Raw genomic sequence first — 20,464 nt, 5'->3', positions numbered from 1 at the left:
GCCTTTTGAGTCTCTATCAAATGTGGTTTTTATTCAACTGACAAGCACTTTTCTACAGCTGCACTTGTGGAACATCACATGGCAAAAACAGGAGTTTTTTTTTAATCTCTAGACTTTTTTTTCCTTTTTTTACCTTATTAAAAATGAGATTGGTCCTAAAAATATAGAAAGAAATAAATTTAAATTCACAAAAAACTGTACATTATCAAAAAGTCACTAAAACACCACATTTGGTTATATAAAAAGTCAAGTCCCTTTTGTTGTAAAAGGAACGTGGAGATTTGTTGGTGTTGATGGTGTGGTTTCTTCCTGTTACCAGACTGATGGGGGCAGGGAAACAAAGGGGCGGGGTGGGTTTTATTCACTTTTAACACTTGCCTTCCCTGTCACTCACTCTTGTCAAGGAGAGAAAACCCACCTAGCTCTGGGGCAGGGAAGATGAGGAAGGAAAGTGAGAAATGGCCCCTTTGATCAGCCCCATCCCACCCCCATCAACCCCCACTCCAAACTGAGGCTAGGACTCCACCCCACCTTCAGAGCGCCTGGTCCCTAGGGAAAGAGATGGAGCTGGGAGAGGAAGGCAGAGCAGGAACAACTGAAACTTCACTCCCCCGTCCACCTAACCTCCAACGGTAAAATTAATCTACAACATTTTATACTGGGGAAAACTGCCGTGAGGAAAAAGAAGAGCCCCCAACTATAACAGTTCCAAATGCCTGACTAACACAGTTCGTTACAGAGCAGTTATTTAGATAAAATATAAATATTTATGCATAATATAAAGTCAATTCAAATATTCTTCAATCCACCTCTTATTTAAAAGCAAAAAAAAAAAAATCTCAAATAAAATTAAAAGTTCTGAGGTTTATCTGACAGAAAAGGCGACTTTAGAGATAGGCTGTGGGGGAGTAGGGGCATAAAGAAAGAAAGGGGTTGCCCCGGGACGCGCGCCGCCCCCACCCCTTCAGTGGCTGTTCAGTGCTGCTCCAAGGACAGGAATGCGCCCCCTCGCCCGGCACCCCCTCCCACCAATGGAACAGCTCTGGGACGCCTCAGCTCTCTGCTGGGGCCAGCCAGCAGCCACCTCCCCAGTGCAAGTACCCGTAATCTCTGATGGGAGGGGCTCTGCTGGGCAGGAAGGCAGGGGGCCGGGGCCCATGGCTGCAGCTGGGAGTTAGCAGCTTTCCTCTCGCACGCGGGGCAGGGGTGGGCCCAGAGCGCCTCCTCCCCACTCACTCGTGCTCTGGGGTCTCTGCTGCTGGGAACGGGGTCCCAGGATATAAAGTAGCTACGGGAAGGAAAGCACAGCTAAACCCACAGAAGCGCATGGGATTAGAAGAGATCCAGTTCTACCCCTCTCCCTGCAAAAGCTTAGGACTCAGCGCTGCTGAAAGGAGAGGTGTTCCTGCTAGAAGATTGCACAGTTTGAAGAGGCTGGAACAGAAACGACTGGGAGAGAGGGAAGAGACACAGCTTTGACCCAGAAAAACTGTTCCTGTGGTTTCCCAAAGACAACGTGATCGTTTGAAACAATGAGAAAGGTGTTTCAATGGTTTGAAACAATGGGAAACAGATACTTGGGAAAAAACTGAATGGATGCCACCCAAAACAGGGGCACAATCACATCCTCTCTCTCACACACACACCCACACACCTCTCTCTCTCTCTCTCTCTGAGGCCAGTCGATTGCTACCTGGCCTGCATCTTGGGGTGTGCCCGAACTCAGCAGTAGTTGTCCCTGAGGAGTTCCCAAGAGGGAGGTTTGGGTAAGAAGTGGGGAAGGAGGCTGGAAGGCCCAGGGTCCAGGGTGCCTCCCGGCCCTCTCCCCAGTTTACTGAGTTTCAGAAAAGGCTAGAAACTCAGCATTTGAGGAGTATCCAACATTATCGAGGGGCTAGCTATTGGCAGGAAGATGAGGACAGAGAGAAAGACAGGGACCTCTGAACTTTTTCCTTTGAAGGGAAAAAAGATTTGGGGGAAGAGAAAAGGATGGAGGAACCCGTACACAATAGTTTTACATTACTGGATGAGAGACAGATCTGAAGGGGAGAGGGGGCTGAGAGAGAGAGAAGCAGGGGGACTGAGCATGGAAGCAGCATGTTCAGGGCCCGGTGTCCGGCTCGACACGCTTGGGAGTTAAGTCCACTTTACTGGCCGTCACTGCGGGTCCACACACAGTACAGAGTGTTTCTCGGTTTCACACATTCACTAGAACTATTGCTATTGTTAAACAGCCCCAGGATGCTGGGGCACGTACAGGGAAGGGGAGGAAGCTGGGAGGAGGAAGTAGGGGCTTCTTTCCTCCTCCTATTTAATTAGGAAATAAAACAGAAAGGAAAAATTATTTTTTCTTTCTTTTTTGGCTTTCAGTCCAGAAGGACCTCATCTCTGCCCCTCTCACTTGAGGAACAAGAGGAGGAGAGGGAGAGAGGGTGTAAGGATGAGAAGACATAGGGCGCTGCCAGGGGCGAGGTCAAGAATCAGGGTTCTCCCTCCGAGTCTGGGCCCAGGGCAGCATCAGCAGGTGAGAACGGCAGGGTTCGTGTGGAGGGCAGGGGGCAATGCCACAAGGTGACTCCCCACCTCCCACGCCTCACAGATTGGCCTGTTTTCCCTGATAAAACTCCTCCCAGCGGCTCTCAAAGAAGCGGCGCATTATGTGTCCAGCCTTGCCCACTTCAGAATCGTCCTCATTGAAAGTCTGGCAGTTGTCAAACACTAGGAGCGCATCAGCGGCAAACTCCTCTGAGCTGGTGTACCTGGGCAGGGGCGGAGACAGAGCTGTCAGCTGGGGCACCAGCAGTGGCAGTAACACAAGAGCCAGGAGCGTCAACGACGTCTGCTTACCCTCCCCGCAGCAGTCGCTCCCGCATGGTGGAAAAATCCATGGGGTTTTTGATGATGCGCCGGTACCCACTCACCAATCGTGGGTTCACAGGCTCTAGGAAAGGCCAAGCTGCATCATGGGACTCCATCTCCATCAAGATAATCCTATTGTGAAACAGACAGTGAAGATACACTGTCAGGAAGCAAATCACACACCCATCCTAGCCCTCTACTCTGGAAAACGTAGAGCTGGTTGTCCCCAGAATTCACTCAACTCACTCGCAGAACGTGAGATCACTGTGATGGTTCCGCATGGAGACGCGCCGCCGCTTCGAGGGGGACAGCCCTTCCTCTGAGCACCGGGGCGCTGCCGGGCTCTCTCGGCCCCTTGGCAGCAGCCGGCGCCGGCGGCTGTCACCCTCTGGGAAGTTCAGCACATAACTGCTTTTCCGCTTCTGGCCTCGTTTTGGAAAACCAGATTTCTGAGTCAGTTCTCCTTCCACCTGCTGAGGATGAGACAAAGGTGAGGTCAGCCGCAGCGAGAGATGCGTACTCTGCTTGCTCTCTACTTTGTCACAGCCCCTACTTGTCTGGGGGCCTCCCAAGTGGCACGGGTGGTAAATAACCCGTCTGCCAATGCAGGAGACGTGGGTTTGACCTCTGAGTCAGGAGGATGCCCTGGAGGAGGTCACGGCAACCCGCTCCAGTATTCTTGCCTGGAGAATCCCATGGACAGAGGAGCCTGGCGGGCTACAGCTCACAGGGCTGCAGAAGAGTCGGACAGGGCCGAGTGACCTAGCACAGCACCACCTGTCTGAGTGTGACTGAGGTTTCAAAATACTTTCATGCGTAAGTCAGTGAATTACTCACCCTCTCGGGTTACGTGAAAAAGGAAAGTATAATCACTCCCATTTTATAAGAAAAGCAAGTAAGGCGGTAGAATTTAAGTGACTTGTGCAAAAAAGGACCAGAACCCAGGTCTCCTAGCACGTCATCTGGAACCTTATCCCAGGAGAGATGGAAGGCATGGTAAGAATGATATTTTTAAGACTGGTGGTAAATGGGATGAGAAAGAAAACTTCTGCTTTGCTTGGGAGTGGAATGAGAGAGCAGAAGACGTACCTGGGCCAGACAGACAGCACAGAACCAGTCTCCTTCTGGGACAGCCTCCATCTTGGGCCGAAGGCAGTAAATATGGCAGCCGCGATCACATCCATCACAAAGTAGAAGAAACTCATCGTTGTCACCCTTCCGGCAGACTAGACAGGTCTGGACCAGGGTTGTGAGGAGTCAGGGTGAGCCCTCAAACCTCTCTGCCTGCCACTCCCCCCGCCCATCCCAGCGGCCATCTCTTCAGCTCCCCAGGCTTCTTACCACTTTGTTGACGGACTTCTCCCAGGCAATGGACCTCTCCAGCTGGCCCAGGCACAGACAGACCTGGGCCGCGCTCCGGCATCGCTCTAGCGTTTGGCGCCAGGCCCGAACTCGGGGGGTGATCTCGTATGATCTGATGGGAGAAAGGGGTTGGGGATGAGGAGCAGGATTTATTAAATCGATTCCTTCTCCCCAAGACCCAGGACCGGAGGGCAGGAGCTCACATCTCCGTGGGCGCGCTCTGCGGGGCAGTGCCGGGCGTGCTGAGCAGGGCCTTCTCCAGCACCACCTCGTGAGCGGGCCACAGGGGCTCCCGCAGGTACCGCCGCTCCACGTTCTGCTCCAGGGCAGCGAGCCGCGTCACTGCCAGGTCCAGGGGGTTGGTAGTTTTGCGCTGGGGCGCCAGACCTTCCTTGCCCCGACCCCGCCAGGTGATGTCCTCCTGGGAATCAGCTAGGTGCTCACAGTAGGCCAAATCTTCACGAGTGGAGTCTGGGCTGGGACATGTCCAGCCCTGCAGGTGGGAGAAAGAAATAAAACTCATTATAAAAGGAAGGACATTAAGCACAGAAAAAGATGTGACCCATTTAGGGTCATGGGAGGTCACTCTGCAAAATGGGAAGCCCAGGTTTTCCTAACAGCGTGTACGAGATTAACACCCTCTCCTCAGCAACCCCCTACCCAGTGTCAGCCCAGGGTACCCGAATCTGCAGATCAGACAGGATCACCCGCTGTTCCAGTTCCTCCACCCACTGAAGCACAGCCAGGTCTGTCTCATATGTCTTCTCTTTGGGGGTCCAGCTCACGATCCCTTCTTCAAAGGCAGGTAGCTGACTGGGCTGAAAGATGGGGTCTGAGAAGACAGAAGGCAGAGAACACCCCGTCAGGCTGTTCACTACCCACAGCAGCAGCTCAGAACTGCCTTGGGCTCCCGCACTCGGGCCTGACCTGCTGCGGGCCGCAGGCAGACTTCCTGCAGGAGGTCCCTGTGTTTGCTCAGGTGTTTGTGAAGCGCTTTCTCTCGGATGCCTCGGGGGTGCAGGGCCTGGAGCGTGGCATCCAGCGTCTCAGGATCCCGGATCCACCACCAGCCGGAGCGCATCTCTGTGAACACAGTTTACTTGCGTAACGTGGGCGATGGGAACTACAAGGTCCATATCTGATGCCACTCCTGCCTGTACCCTCATTCCATCCCGTCCCGAGCTCACTCACCAGGCGGGACAGGCTGGGCTGTCAGCTGGGTTAGGTAGCGCTGCTCCATCTGTTTGAAGAACTTACTGGGAGGCCTCCCTCTCCGTTTCGGCTGTCCCTGCCCTGCGGCGCTCTGCGGTATTTCTCCAGGATCTCCTGCTCGCCTTTTAGGAGCCATGCCCAGCAAAGGCATGGAAGAGAATGGCCCTGGAGAACAGGAGTTGGCGGCACTGGCTCTGCTCCCCTATGAATGAGATGAAACACAAGGTGATGGATAGGGGTGTCTGCATGTTGACAGGACGCCACTGGTCTCATCCCTTCCCCCCAACCATAGCAACAGCCCACAGTCAGGCAACCTAGCCTGTGGCCAGATGAATATAAGTGCATACCACTAATTCTGGCTACTTACTGGCTTGGAAGAAGCAGGTAGCTGAGGGGAAAGAGTGGGCTGGTCCTCAGAAACTGCAGGGGGTGGTGTAGGGGCAGCAATGCAGGGCATCTGGGCTGAGAAATTAAACCAGGGAGCTTGAGAATCAGTGCTGGCTTCTGTCTCGTCAGGTTCTGGGTCTTCTGGGGCATGTGATGGGGCCGGGTCCAGTTTTCCGGGACTGCTGTCAGGCGTGAGGACCGAGCTGCTGAGCAGGGAGCCGTGGCTCTGAGTCTGGCTCAGCCAAGACAGGAAGGCTGACTGGCTGAGGTCGTGCTGGCTCTGACCCAGAGACAACGGGGAGCCCTCTGGCTGCAGGAACCCGTTCTGAGGGTGAGGACGGGACTGAAGCGGGGGCTGGGACTGAATCTCAGGCTGAAGCTGGGTCTGAGGCTCTTCTGAACCTTGACCCTTGGAAGGAGATTTCAAGTGCCTAGGTTGCATAGAGCCAGGCTTAGTTTTCCGAGGTCGGCCTCGGGACCGAGCAGGAGAACTGGCAGAGGTGCTGGAGCCAGCTAACTCCCTCTTCAGAGAGAAGGAGGCTGGGCTGGTTGCTGAATGGGTTGCCACTTTTAAGGAGTCAGTTTCCTGCTTTATCATATCCTCAGGAACTGTAAAGCAAAGTGAAGAGCATAAGACACACACTGATATATAATGGGAAAGAGGCTGTACAAACACAGGACATATACTTTCTCTTGGACTTAATCCGCCACTTTTTGAGACTGCAATGGAAAATGCTTATAGGGCAACCAGCATTGTCTCTGCAAAAAAAACACTATGTTCCCAAGTAATTATCATCAGCATAAACATAAGCTGATATTTATTGAGAACCAGCTATGTTACACATTATTCTAAGTTATTATTCTATTAACTTACTTTAATCCCCTCAATAGCCCTATGACATATACATTGTATTATTAATTCCATCTCACAAATGAAAACGGAAGCATACTGGTCAATGGCAGAGCAGAAAGTCGGCAGTCTTACTCCAGAGCCTGTGCTCTTAACCACAGCACGCTAAACTGACTGCCACACAATGAGAAACACCCAAGATGCCCGGCAGAGGGAAAGGAGTTGCTTGACTCTGTCAGCCAGGACTCGAACTAGGGTCCTGCGGCACACCTACCTAAGCGCCCCTCTGCTCCTTCCACAAAGATGCCAGTCAAACAGGGCAACACCCAATAGCGGCGTCTGTAGCGGTCCTGGCCCAGGGAGACTGCTCGAAGCATCTGGGATGAGTGAAGCAGCTTTTTTCTAAAGAAGAGCTGACGCTGGGTAGGCAGTGGAAAAGGAAGATGAATGAAAAACACACTTGCAGGGTGACAGTGGTGACTTCGTCCAGTACATGGGGAGAAGGGCATGGCTCTCAGCTTCCCTATAAAATTGATACCATCTAGGCCCAACTCATAAGGTAACCAATTCCCACCCAGCCCCCATCTCCAGCTCCTGGGAGGCTAGAAGCACAATACCTTGCTTAGTTTTTCTATCTGGCGCTCTAGCTCTGGGATGCTAGATGCTGTGATATCAACCTGGAGAAGAAACAAGTGGACACCGAGAAAAAGGGAATCATCAGATTCAAGAGAGAGAAATAACGTTCTCCACCTCCTGCTTTCCTGGGTCGGGGCTAGTACCTCTCCATCCCTCCGGCCCCTGCGGCCTTGGACAGCAGCTGTGGCCTCCTCCTCTCCCTCCTCCTCCACGCCACTGGTCTCCTCCAGGATCCGAGAGCTGCGCCTGCGCCCCAGGCTTTCCTCTGGCCCCTGCAGCTCGAGCTCAGGTCGCCCCGTGCGCTTGGCCAGAGCAGTTTTCAATCTTGACACACACAGGTTAAGGGAAACTGTGGTGAGGAACATGATACCGCCACAAAAGGAACACCTTGAATCAATCCATCCTGGGCCCTGGACCGGTCTCAACCCCAGGAGAGGGGCTAAGGACACCAAGTTCCAAACAGAAGTCCTGGGTATGCTTCACCCCTCCCCCTTCTCTCCTCTGTCCTGTCCTTACCTCCGCAGTCGGCCTTCAACAATCCACTTGTTTTTCCTGTAGCTGGACATACTCTCGAGAGTCTTGTCAATCTCGCTGCAGGGAAATGGGATGGTGTCTCGAGGGAGAAGTGTCAACACACACAGAAGCGGGGTCCAAGGGTGAGAGGGTCTCAGCCTAGAGCCCAGCCTGGGCGAGAGGCAGAGTGAGGCTCGCGCTCTCCCAGGAACGAGAGTGAGATTTGGTCCAGGTCACACCAGCATGCCCAGAGCATGGCCGTCGACACACATCACCCAGGATTTCTAGATGGTAAACCCCTCCCCTACCCCAGTCTGACCAAGGCACATGATAACCATCCTCACCCCAGCCACTCACTTTATGATGAGGGTGGAGCCATTGAGCTCATGCACAAGGAAGGCCAGGACAGCAGCCTTCTGTTGGGGTGGCTGGGCTTGAAAAGGCTGGGTGCGCAGGCTGTCACAGAGGGCTGGCTCCACTCCATATGCCATGAGGAAGCAGCGCAGGATCTCAGATACATTGTCTCTTGTTAGTGGGATCTCGGACACCTTCTCCCCCAAGATCTTTAAGGACTGTTTGGAGGAGAACATAATAGGAGTTAAGAGAGAAAGAAGAACAACTCAAGTCAATCTGGAGCAGGAAAATATAGTAGGAGAGAACTATGGGGTTAAGATAGAAAAAGTTAAGAAGGAAAGCTGGTAGGATAAGATGAGAGAAGAAAAAGGACAAGGACAAAAGAAAAGTATATTAAAGGAAAATGAATAAAATAAGCAGAGGGAGATCAGAAAGAAAAATAAAAAATAGAGGAAAACAAAACCAGGAAAAAACTACAGCTCTTCCTCCACTTGGCCCTGGAGATAATAATGGAGACTAAGGACCTAAAATCATAAAGCAGCGAGAAGGAACCTAAGAAAAAAGGCAGTACATTACAAGGGATAGCGTGTAGTATACAGATCTTCCTCAATTTATGATGGGGTCATGTCCCAAAAAATCCATCATAAATTGAAAATACTGTAAGTTGAAAACGCATTTAATACACCTAATCTACAGAACATGACAGTTTAGCCAACCCTACTTTAAACATGCTCAGAACATTTAAATTAGCCTAGAGGAAGGCAAAATCATCATTTAACACAAATCCACTTAATAATAAAATGCTGAGTATCTCACACAATCTTCTGCATACTGTACTGAAAGTAAGGAGGAGAATGGCTGCAAAACTGACATGCATGGCTGACTCGCTGCCCAGCACTGTGAGAGTGTACTATCGCATTTCTCCAGTCCAGGAAAAGATCAAAATCAAAACCTTAGTACCTCTACTGAAGGCCTATCACTCTCGAACCACTGTGAAGTCGAAAAACTGTAAGTCAAACCACTCTTTTTGGGGACCATGTGTGTGTCTCCCTTTGCTTGTCCGGATCACTCTGGGAGGGGCGTTCATGTGCTCAACTCAGAGAAAGCAAAACTGAGAAAAGCGCGGACCCCAAGCCCTCGGGAGCCAGGAAAGGGCCTCACCTGGCAGTAGGAGGGCAAGCCAGGGTCACAGAGCGCAGCTCTCAGCAGTCGCACCAGGAGGTCTTGCACCTCGCCCAGGCTGTCGCCTTGACACAGGAGTCCCTCCTGCAGGACCCCCAGACTAGGGACATCTTTGGCGGGGTCAAAGCCCAGCACCTTGCCGAAGCTGTGCAGGAACTCCACAATGGTCAGGCAGTCTGAGAAGGCCCCGCTCGGCAGGAGCAGACCGGGGATGCGGGAGAAGTCAGGCAGCGGCTGTAGGGATGAAAGCGGCAGGTGTTCCGTCAAACACGTGGGACGGCAACAGCCTGGGCATCCCTGAACACAAGTGTCTTCCCGGACGGCCCTCCAGGACCTGCTCGCCCCTCACTACCTGGTGGTCAGGCAGACACATGTCCTCCGTGGGCCTCTTCATCTCCTCCAAGATCATCTGCTGCCTCTGCCGCTCCTCCAAGCGCCGCTGGGTGGCCAGCACTTTATCTGCTTTCCCCGCCGGCGTGGTCTTGGCCGCCGCCTCCTTCTCCTTCGTCTTCACCTTCTCCTTCTTCTCCCTCTTAACTCTGTCCTTCAGTTTTTCCTGCTTTGTTTTCACCTTCTCCTTCTCAGCCTGTCCACCCAAGGGGGACAGAACTCAGGAGTGCCGTGAAGACTCAAATCACCACCCTTCCCTGGTCCCCATCTTCCCCACCTTACACCCAGAAACATGACTATAAAACATGACCAACTCACATGTCTTGCAAAATCAGTTTGGTGACTTCCAAGTTATGCCTGTGCATGTAAGTACCTACCTTGGATTTCTTCTTGGCTTCCTTCTGTTTTAAGCTCTTGGTCTCTTGTTTCCTCTTGTTTTTGGCCTGTAAACCAGAAAGGAAGTCATTTCTCCTCAAACTAAAAGCATCACTGCTTGGGCTAGGATTCAAAAACAAACAAGGATGCTGAGGAGAAGAGCTGAGACACGGGACAAGGGGCTGGCAATGGATCAATTCTTTCACCCTGGAGATGCCCACATTATTTCTGAACAAGCCAAATTCTCTAACTGGCAGGTGGCAGGCGTGGGAGATGGAAAAGACGGCAGAGTAGCTGTAGGGGAAGCTAACCTACTGTGGGATCTCTCTGATGTCCCTCACCTGCCCTTGGTTTGTAGTCTGACACTCTCCCCGCTGCACCTTCTGCTTTATCTTCTTCTTGATTTTACACATCTTTGCTTTATCCTCCTCATTCAGTGTTTCTGTGAGAGCAAAAAGAAAAATGAAGAGTGAGGCAGGCAGACCAGTCTCCAGCATCCAGACCAGCACATGCCTTTCACAAAGCTGGCCTCCAAACAACTCCCTGAAGAAACTAGATGCCTGTCTTTTTTTTTTTTTTAAAGTATACATAAAACACTGGGAGAAAAAAATGTACGAGAGGAACCTCCTATGGAGGTAACACAAATGGCATCTCATGCCCAGAGGCACCAGCCTCTGAAACAGACTGCTTCAGAAAGGGTCCTGGAGGCCAGAACAGCAGAGCAGTCTTAGAGACTGTCCCTCTCCCAGGCTGCCTGACAGGCTGATTTTAGAACTAAGAAAGGAAACAGAAAAACTGCCAGAGAAAGCAGGTGGTCTTGAGTTGGAAGCACCAATTAAGCAGGAATGTGCCAGAAAGGAAGGGCCCAGATAATGGACACTTTAGTAGAACCCTATTAAGTCTGACATAGTTATTGCCTATGTTCAGCTCCTATGTCTTGCTCCATTAAAATATCTGAATTTCTTCTCCTTTGGAAGATGATGTTGAGGTGTGATTCTGTGTTTTAGAACTGATGTTTTTGATACGGTAGTACCTATCCTATTCTGGCACAGAAATACTACCACCACCACATCTGTGCAGCAAGCCTCTAAGTTTAGATAGATACTATCTGCAGATGAACCACTATGAAGCTTTCAAAATATAAGTGACTTGCTCCAGGTCATACATCAGAATCTGGCAGAGCTGGAATTCTGAATAGGAGATACTTAATTCCAAATTCTTTCACATTCTTCATACTATATAAGGGTAAGTGTAATATGTACTGAAAAATTATAGACACTTCCTGTCCATCCCACTAAAAGAGTACCAATTATCTTTTGGATTCAGATGTGAATTCTGAACCTCTATGATGGTGGCAATGAGTGTTTACACAAGACAAGCCAGACCAGTAAGATAGGTAAGAAGCTAAAAGATGGTAAGAAAGAACATGAAAGCCTCTCCTTTCATGATTATTCCTGGGATACCACCCCCACCTCCCCACACAAGGCTCCACTAAAGAGAAACTCAAGAAAGGAACTGGTTGTTTAAAAAAAAAAAAAACCACAAAAGTGCTAGGACCCTGATGCTGCTTTCCAGACAGGGGAAGGTAATTCAGATTCATTCCATCCAGATGTCAGCACACTCCTGGGAAACCCAGGCATGAACCAATTCATCACCATTTCAGATACCTCAGAGAGTGAGCAGAACCACAAGTTAAGAAACAGCAGGGTACCTTGGGCCTCCAGTCTCTTCAGCAGGCGGGTGTCTGTCTTGCTCAGCAGCTCAGCGCCTTTGACCTTGGGCGGCCGACCTCGGCCCCGTTTCACCTTCGGGGCTTCCTTGGTCTTGGCCTTCTCAGTGTTCCGAGGTCGGCCCCGTTTCCCAGTGATTGCCTGAATCCTGGATGGGATCTCCTCAGCTGAGAGCTGTACCCACTGCAAGCCCTGAGGTAAGAAGGAAGACATTGTTACAACCGAAGTTCCTGCAAGCCGCCAGAACCTCCGAACCATTTGATGCCGGAGAATCTCCAAACCCCATGAGGAAGCTGCAGCTTGTCCACCAGCTCCTCCTCATATTTACAAAAGTATATTTAACCCCTGGGTGTGCACCTCTGGTGTGTCTCTCTCTTCAAAGAAATCGCCGACAGGCATTCGGGGACTGAAGCTGAAGTGCTCCCGACGGACGCTGTGTACCACGTTGCGGCTCAAGTACTACAAGGGGGTAAAGTGGCGTCAGGGGGGTTCGAGTCCTACCACGCCCTTTGGCCAGCAACACAAGCAGAACAAGCCCAGAGCAGACAATGCCAGCCTGCTGCCACGGGGCCTGAGAGAGGAGCCTGCGCTTTCCCACACGAGCCCACGGGCGCCCCGTCACCTTGATCACTTCCGGGAACTGCTTCATCCTCTTCCCACAAGGGCCGTAGTACCAGGTCTCCCCCTGCCAGCGGTGGCTGCCCTTCTTGATGCGCACCTCTCTCCGCCATCTGCCAGAGAAGCACACGGGCCCTGCCGCCAGGTCACACCCCTACCCACGCTTAAGCCACCCAGAAGCAACCCCATCAAGCAGATGGCCCTCCCCGCACCTGTCTCACTAGACCTGCAGGGAGACGCAGAGGCCCATTCTGAGACACAAGCTTGGCCCGAAAGCAGGCCTGAGCCTCAAGCCCCTCAGAGCCTCAGCGGAAAGCAACACGCCACACTGCACAAGCCCAGACAGACCTCCACCCGTCCCCGCACAAAGTCAGTGAGGGGGGCAGTCAGAAGCTCCTCCCTAATGCCATTCGGGATTACTGGGCTTCCAGCAAAGAGAATACAGACCTAAGAGAATAAAGGCAGAAATGACAGAGGACAGGGAGGCAAGCAGAGGAATAAACTCACTGCTGACTCCATGAAATGACTCCGTAGAGGCCAGGGTTTAGTAAGGAACTCTGTGTTCTGAGCAACAGATTATTCTAAGACTAAGCCTTATCTTTCTCTCAAAACTTAAAGCAGAACTCAGACTTGGTGACCACAAGTAGCCTAGAGGGGTGGGGGTGGGGAAGATCAGGAAGGCAGTTATTCCTACAAAGCCCTTGGTATTAGCTGGCTTGTTCATTCTGGTCACATACTGTTCCTGCCCTTAGAGTACATTTAAAAAAAAAAAAAATCCCAATTCATGGGGATGAAGCCACTCCCCATTCACTGCTCTTCCTTCTCCAAATATAATAGGACAAATTAACTCATTTGGACACCTGAACCCCAGACCCACCAGCTGAATGTGGAAAAGATAACAGCACTACCCCTCTAGGAAAAAACTAAGTGGCCACAAAGTGAGGAAAGAATGGGTGAGGGAAGGAAGACCACGACAAAGGAAGAAAGAAGGCCTAAGCATCTTGTGCCCAGAAACATCATCATTGCAGGTAACTACCCTTTAACCCATTCTTGTCTAGTCCATTCCTCCCCCATCTCAGATGAGAGCTCCCTGCCCTCCTTCCTAGAATCATTCATTAAATGTGTTAAAGGTCAACGCATGTAACAAATTACAGCATTTACCCATGTTGGAGGGGAAGGCGAACTTCTTCCGGGGTAGCAATACGTCTCCTCAGGACATCACCTGGGGGAGGAAGACAGGGATACCCAAGTTAAGAGGTCAAGCAAAATCCTGAACCAACAGGTCAGTGAGGGCCTGGAACCAGTCGGGGGGGGACAGAACCTAGAGACTCACCACTCCCAGAGGGAGGGAGCCCCTCTAGGACGGCGTCTTCCGGGTCAGCGGCCGCTTCAGGACCACTGCTGGTATCCTTGTCTGCTGCGGAGGCTGTCGGGAAGACAGCTGCCGGGGAGGCTGCCGGGGAGGCTTTTGGGGAGGTCACTGGGGAAGCTGTCAAGGAGACTTCTGAGGAGACTGGTGGGAGGGCTGCTGAGGAAGCTGGAGAGACCGCTGGGAAGGCTGCTGGGGAGAGGGCTGGGGAGATTTCTGGAGAGGCTGCTGTGGAAACTGCCAGGGAGACTTGTGGGGAGATTTCCGGGGAGGCGGCTGGAGACACTGCTGAGGAGGCTGCTGGCGAGGCTGCTGGCGACGCTGCCGGATGCAGCTCGACAGTGGACGACTGGTCAGGGGCTGGCTGGGTCAGAGGTGGGAAGTCTGGAGCCTGAGTCTCCATTTCCTCCTGTTCTGCATCACTACCATTATTCAGGTCAAAGCTATTATCTAGAATCCAAAGGGACAGGATGGATAAAGGAAAAATGACCCTATAAAACAAGAGAATCCACTCAGACAAACCTGGACTAAATTAAGCCAGGTTACTTCAAGGGCTTTCCCCTAGGATGGGAAAAAGAGAAACGGCCTCTGGCTGTCCTGCCCTACCATTCATGAAGGTTAAAGGGCAAGACTGCTGCTGCCACTGTCTGAATACCTTTCACCTGGAGCCAACAAAGGCCTCTGGACTCCTTTCTCCGGTAAACTCCAAGTCTCATCCCACACGTCCTTTTGCGCACAGAGCAGAAGTCAGAATGCCTTTTCTCAGTCCCACCATACACCATCCCACGGCCCCTGAGCTCCCAGCAAGGTGTTCTCATAGACCCCCCAGCCCTCAGGGCTGCACGTTCACCTTGCCCTAGGTCAGGACTCTGTTTAGCTCTCCTCACTCACCTTGCAGAACAGACTCCCCGAGGACAGGTGGAGAGGTGGGGCTGGCAAAAATAGAGGCTGAAGTCTGACTGTCATCTGCCAGGAGACTGAAGGCCGTGGCATTATTGAGGGAAGGGCAATCAAGGGCAGATATCACAGGGTTGTCCTCCAGAGGCAGCTTGGCCTCTGCACCCATCAGCTCTGTGTCATCTATACCGTAGAGTCCTCCACTCACTGGCTCTTCAGGGGTAGAAAATCAGAAAGTGAGATTTAAGAAATATTAGTGTGAATACATCCAATTCAAGTTCCTACAAGGTGAAGGTTCTTTCTAATATTAGGGAAGGAAAGACAACGGTTCTATTAATCCACAGACCAACACAAAATTCTAGAATCTATCATAAAACAGTATGGTAAAACGTAATGTTTTCTTTCCAGTTAGTGAGAACCCAAATAGCCCAACTGTGTGGTAAGAAGTCCCTATCCAGGGCTCCTGGCCAAAAGGAACACTGGGAGAGAATGTGGGAAATGAACCAATTCAGCTCAGAGTGCAACTGGCGCAGTCAGGCCAGGGGCATGAATCTCTGATCTGCCATAGGATCATCTGCAGGCCCCAGGGCCCCAAATTCCCAAACAGTTTCCCTGGATTACTATCTCTTCTAGGTGGCATAAGTCAGTTACCCTCTGCATGGATAGGTTGAGGGAGTCAATCTCCAAGCCTACCCGGAGCCAGAGTGCTGAAGGACTCAAGAGAGACTTCACTGAGGATTGGAGTGTCTTCCAGTTGGTCAGGAAGATGTGAAGGATCATCTAAGCAGCTCACTGTGGGATCAGGGACCAAGACTGAGACCTCCTGGTGTAATGATTCCACAGAAGGGACGGAGCCGTTGTAGCCACACATCTTTAGCTCTAGGATATCCCAGGAGAGGACAAAGGTCAGAGTCAGTCAGCTACTGTAGGCAATCTTTGCTAGAAGGACGGATGACCCTTCTTCCAACATTTATGGGTGCCAGCTCTATGTTGGGTACTGAAAATACCAAGAACTTTGACTAAACAAAGATGTGTAAGATCTTATAGCAGATAAAAAGGGGAAAGAGTGGGGTCTGAGATAAGAACCCATCATGTTTTCAGCTATTTTCTCCCATCCAGTGGGAACAGGTGTCAGAGAAAACATCCGGTGATTTTACAGGGTGGTCCCCCCTGTTCTTGGAATCAGCAGCAAATCACACTCTGAGGGAAAGGATGAGCGGGACCACACAGGTACCCACGCCAAGGACGACAGAGAAGAAAGGAGACACAGCGTGCGCTGCCTGTCCCTCCCTCCTCCCCGGGCCGAGCACCGCTTACGGCCCAGCCCGCTTCAGCAGCCAGCCTGGCCCTGCCCTGGCAGACTGAACTGGCCTCTGTGCCTCCTGCTGATGCCCCAGCCCCTGCCTGTGTCTGAGAAGCAGCCTTTCTTGACACAGGGCGTCTGCTGGGGTGCGCCCACCTGCCCTCTCCAGGCCAGCAGCTCTGCATGAGCTTGAAATAATTTGCACTCCCACTCTCGAGCTGGTGCTGCTGCCACAAAAACACCAGCCACTTGGCTTTGCTAATCACCAACATGCAAATCAGCCTCCACTGCAGAGAGCTGGAAAGACAAGTTTTCTTCACCTCAAAAAGCCACTGCTCCCCACAGCCCCATTTTCCCTCTCCCAACCCAGCTCACAGACCCACATGAGTTATACCTGGCTGCTCTTCTTCCAGCTCTAGGCTGCCTACTAAGCCAGCACCATTCTCTGCCACGACGGAAGTAAGTTCCTTTTCTGCTGCCTCATCAGGATGGATACCACTGCCTACCTCCTGGGAGGAGGGTGCAAAGGTCTGGATGCTGGATCCCAACATAGGAGAAGTCTGTGGGGAGGTGAAAAAACTAGGGGGTCCATTGGGCATCATCTCAAAATTCTGGTCAGGAAAGGAATCATAGAGTTCCTGTGAGTCGAAGTTAAGCCCCATGGGACTCTGGGTACCGTTGGCCCAGAACTCCTGGCTCCCAGCCCGAAGGTTAGTGTTGTGACTTGGGGATGAAGGCTGCCGGCTGCCCCCAAGGATGCCGTTGAGTGGGTACTGTCCCCCCGAGAACTGGGAGAGAAGGGGTGGGTCCTTGAGGTTGCTGCCAGGATTGGCAGATGAGTACTGTGAGTAGTTCCAGAGACAGTCGTAGGCCACGTTGGGGTGATGGAGGTGTGAGGTGCTGGAGGAGTGGGGAGCAGAGTTCAAAATCCCTGAAGTAGTAGTGTGAGATACAGTAGATAAGCCATTAACATTCACATCCCCATTCAAACCTGGCAGAGAAGGAGGGAGAAGGGTCAGTTTCAGACATATATGCAAGTAACAATACCAATTCTACTGAAGGAACAGCACTGACTAGAAAAAGAAAAGGTGAAGGGGTGGGGGACTCCCCCTCTACTCTAGCTACAGTTTTTTTGGTCTCCAGGGAACACCAAACCCAGATGCTCCTGGATGTAAGCTTAGCAACTGCGGCTGAGGCTGCTGAGAAGAGGGCTGGGGAACTCTCCTGGCCTACTACAGAAACGACCAGCAGGGAGATGGATGCTGCTGACGCTCAGGGCTTTTTAATTTTTTTTTCTTTCCTAAATGAAACTGCCTGCAGAATCCCTACAGTGACTTGCGTTCTTCCCCACCCTCATCCCCTGGAGGAATTCTCCCCTTGGAGTGGCATGACTGAATTCTCCGTTTCCCTTCCCCCGCCCCCTGCCTTCCCCAGTGCCTGTCTGGCCCCACGGTGGCAGCAGAAGGGACAGCCTCCACCTCACTGGCACATGCAGATCCTGCACTTTGTGCTGGGCTAAGAATAGACTCTGCAGTCACCACAGCAGCAAGATCCCAGCTCAGGAGAGACTGGACTTGGTCCCTCCCCACAGGCACTGACCCCACAGGGTAACAGGCACCGAGTGGAGTCTCTGCATGACCAGTACTGCAGACTTCACTTTTCAACACCCATGGCAGCCTCTGGACTGGAGGGCAATCAAATAAAAGAAACCAAAATACTAAGGAAGCTTCAGGCGAGGTGGGGGTGTGAGGGAGTTTCTATCTGCAACCCTCTTGTTGAAGACAGGAGGGAGTGGTGGTTAAGCATAAGCCTATGGCAGTATTTTCTGCTGCAAAGAAGGAGGGAAGCATATGCGCTTCCCATAAAGGACCTGACCGAAACCGAGGCAAGAGTAGAGAGGTACTTGGCAGAGCCACTGCAGAGAGCAACTGATAAGCCAGACCCAGCGGAAGACCTGATCCTGGCAGCAGCACTTCCGTCTGGAATTACAGATGTTTCTCTCTGGGGAAGCAGGTAAACTTAAAACTCTCCCCGCCCCTCTCTTCCATCCACAAGGACAGGAGGCGGCACATGCACTTCAAGCCTCTGCCCTCTCCGCCGCACAAACTAAAAGGCAAACACATCCCAACCCTCACCCAGCGCCTCCACCTACAGTCCCAGGGGCGGCTACTCCAACCTCTAAAAGCAGTCTCTCAGAGGACTGACCCTTTATCTCTTTCTTGCGGGTGCAGCCTGGTTATCAGAAGCGGTAGCCACCTCACCACGTTGGGGCAGTAGCCAGGGACCACAGGGTGAACAGAAGAACAAGCTAAGATGAAAAAGCCAGTATATTTTTCTAATCTCTTCCAACCTTAAAACTAACAGCGGTTCTTCCATAAACCCCTAGAACTTGCTCTAAGAAGCTTGATTTCTCTCCAGCAGCTGGAGTTCAGAGGATTCACTTCCTCCCTTCCCACCTGACATGAAAGAGAGCTGTGTGAAGTAGCCAGCCCAGAGGAGAGCCCGCTGACCCCACCAATCCACTCTAAAGAAATGATGCCCACTCCCTCCCAGGCCACATGGCCCTCACACTCACTTTTCCCTTGCTGGGGGAAGTTCATGGGAGACCCGTTAGTGTAGAGCCCCTCCCCTGAGGAGGGAGAGGGTTTCAGTCCTGAGGCAGCAGGTGCAGGGGGAAGGCCAGTAAAGTTAAAATGGTCGTTTGCCTCCATTTCTGTAGGAGGGGAGAGAAAGGGGAAAAAAATACTGGCGGTTAAACAAGGTTATGTCACCTGAAATATTCTAGAAGGAATGCCCCCACCCTTCCATCTACCTTACTTACCCTTCTCCTACCTAAGCACTGGACAGGGCAGAGTGGGGAGAGAGGGGGTTGAGGAAAAAGAGCAGAGAAAAGAAGAGGAAGCATGCTCCTAATCTGGGCAGTGACCGTATGGAAAGTATTCTTAAAAAGTCAGCCTTGTAGTCATACAGAGAGTTAGGGAGAAGAACCAAAATAGCCACCTGGAGGAGTTTTTCCCGGTATAAGCACCACTCTTTTAACTCCCAGCCCAGGTTACCTCTCTGTGTTAGATATTAGCCCTCAATCGTTAATATTTAACATTCTCCATCCTTTTTTCTCCCCCTCAGTTAAGGCCAGAGTCCCATTCTCAGGGTCTACAGAAGGTTCCCAAAGCCATTTTTTGACAGGAAAGCATGGATATGTTGGCAGAAAAAGTATATTTAATACATATCATGTTTCATTATTATAGTTGTTAATTTTCATGTTATCCTATCTATAGCCTCAGACATCAGAAGAAGACAGCAGTTACCCGACTAAAGGAATTTGAAAAGCACACAGTTCAGGAAAGGTGATCATAACGGCAAAACTCAAATCATCAGTCAAGTAACACTTCTACTCCTTTTTCATGGGAAATACTACGGTCTCAAGAACACAGCTCTGAAAAGTGTCAGAGCTGGAAAACTGATTAAATAAGAGTGCCCTAAGGAATAGTATTTTGTTGTGTCTACCATGACTACTTTCCCATGTTTGGGTTTTGTGGCTTAAATGTAAAGAAAGGGTCACTGAGAGAACTGCTAGGTACTTTTTTTTTTTTTACTGCTAGTTACTTAAACTGTAAAATGCAGTGGCCCACTGGGGAGACGTATGGTTAAAAAGTTCTTTACCCTCTACTGAATACGAGGTGATACACTAGTAGGAATGATGATCAGAACAAATTTATCTTTGGAGCTTCCCTGATGGCTTAGTGGTGAAGAACCCACCTGTCACTGGAGGAGACATGGGTTCGATCCCTGGTCCAGGAAGATCTCACAAGCCACACAGCAACGAAGCCCGTGCACCACAGCTACTGAGTCTGTGCGCTGGAGCCAGGGAGCCAAAATTGCTGAAACCCACGAAGCCTAGAGCCTGCGCAGCACAGTGAGATGCCCACACACTGCAACTACGGAGGAGCCCCCCGTACAAAACTACAGAAAGGCCCTCGCAGCAACAAGGACCCAGCACAGCCAAAAATAAACAAACACATAACATTATTTTGAGGAACTTCCCTGGCGGCCTAGTGGTTAAGAATCTGCCTGCCAATGCAGGGGACATGGGTTTGATCCCTGGTCTAGGAAGAACCCACATGCAGTGGAGCAACTTGGCCCGTGCCCCGCAACTGCTGAGCATGACCACCCCAGAGTCCGAGCTCCACAAGAGCAGCCACCACAATGAGAAGCCCACACACCTCAATGAAGACTCGCCCCCGCTCGCTGCAACTGAACAAAGCCACTGTGTGGCAACTAAGACCCAGTACAGCCAAAAATAAAAAGATCTTAATAAAAATTTAAAAAAAAAAAATTTTTTTTTAAAGAATAAATTTACCTTTGATAGAGCAAAGAGAAAAAGGAAGAAAGACAGGAAACAGAAGCTAGGATTATTGACAAAGTCT

General features: G+C 51.2%; 1 protein-coding gene across 5 annotated transcripts in view; it reads right to left on the bottom strand.

The window, feature by feature from the left end:
• Nucleotides 1-3: 3 nt before the first annotated feature.
• Nucleotides 4-20,464, bottom strand: part of BAZ2A (bromodomain adjacent to zinc finger domain 2A) — a 34,344-nt gene continuing 13,883 nt past the window's right edge. For 4 of the 5 annotated variants that reach the window (XM_065934873.1, XM_065934877.1, XM_065934874.1 and 1 more), the window contains 28 exons: nt 18,613-18,750; nt 16,432-17,028; nt 15,428-15,613; nt 14,729-14,947; nt 13,802-14,287; nt 13,630-13,690; nt 12,473-12,581; nt 12,208-12,309; nt 11,832-12,042; nt 10,462-10,562; nt 10,123-10,188; nt 9,708-9,941; nt 9,335-9,589; nt 8,177-8,391; nt 7,823-7,897; nt 7,450-7,630; nt 7,288-7,347; nt 6,945-7,089; nt 5,801-6,429; nt 5,413-5,635; nt 5,149-5,304; nt 4,902-5,053; nt 4,425-4,714; nt 4,201-4,333; nt 3,949-4,095; nt 3,106-3,332; nt 2,848-2,991; nt 4-2,759 (listed from right to left, as the gene is read on the bottom strand). In XM_065934873.1, coding sequence (XP_065790945.1) covers nt 2,594-2,759; nt 2,848-2,991; nt 3,106-3,332; nt 3,949-4,095; nt 4,201-4,333; nt 4,425-4,714; nt 4,902-5,053; nt 5,149-5,304; nt 5,413-5,635; nt 5,801-6,429; nt 6,945-7,089; nt 7,288-7,347; nt 7,450-7,630; nt 7,823-7,897; nt 8,177-8,391; nt 9,335-9,589; nt 9,708-9,941; nt 10,123-10,188; nt 10,462-10,562; nt 11,832-12,042; nt 12,208-12,309; nt 12,473-12,581; nt 13,630-13,690; nt 13,802-14,287; nt 14,729-14,947; nt 15,428-15,613; nt 16,432-17,028; nt 18,613-18,748 — 5,706 coding nt within the window. In that variant the 5' untranslated portion in view covers nt 18,749-18,750 and the 3' untranslated portion in view covers nt 4-2,593. The remainder of the gene's footprint in view (nt 2,760-2,847; nt 2,992-3,105; nt 3,333-3,948; nt 4,096-4,200; nt 4,334-4,424; nt 4,715-4,901; nt 5,054-5,148; nt 5,305-5,412; nt 5,636-5,800; nt 6,430-6,944; nt 7,090-7,287; nt 7,348-7,449; nt 7,631-7,822; nt 7,898-8,176; nt 8,392-9,334; nt 9,590-9,707; nt 9,942-10,122; nt 10,189-10,461; nt 10,563-11,831; nt 12,043-12,207; nt 12,310-12,472; nt 12,582-13,629; nt 13,691-13,801; nt 14,288-14,728; nt 14,948-15,427; nt 15,614-16,431; nt 17,029-18,612; nt 18,751-20,464) is intronic. The other variant, XM_065934878.1, reaches the window with a different exon arrangement.

This window comes from Muntiacus reevesi, chromosome 4 (genome assembly GCF_963930625.1).
Source record: "Muntiacus reevesi chromosome 4, mMunRee1.1, whole genome shotgun sequence".
In the NCBI taxonomy this organism is placed as follows: Eukaryota; Metazoa; Chordata; class Mammalia; order Artiodactyla; family Cervidae; genus Muntiacus; species Muntiacus reevesi.
This window is presented reverse-complemented; position numbering and strand designations above follow the sequence as displayed.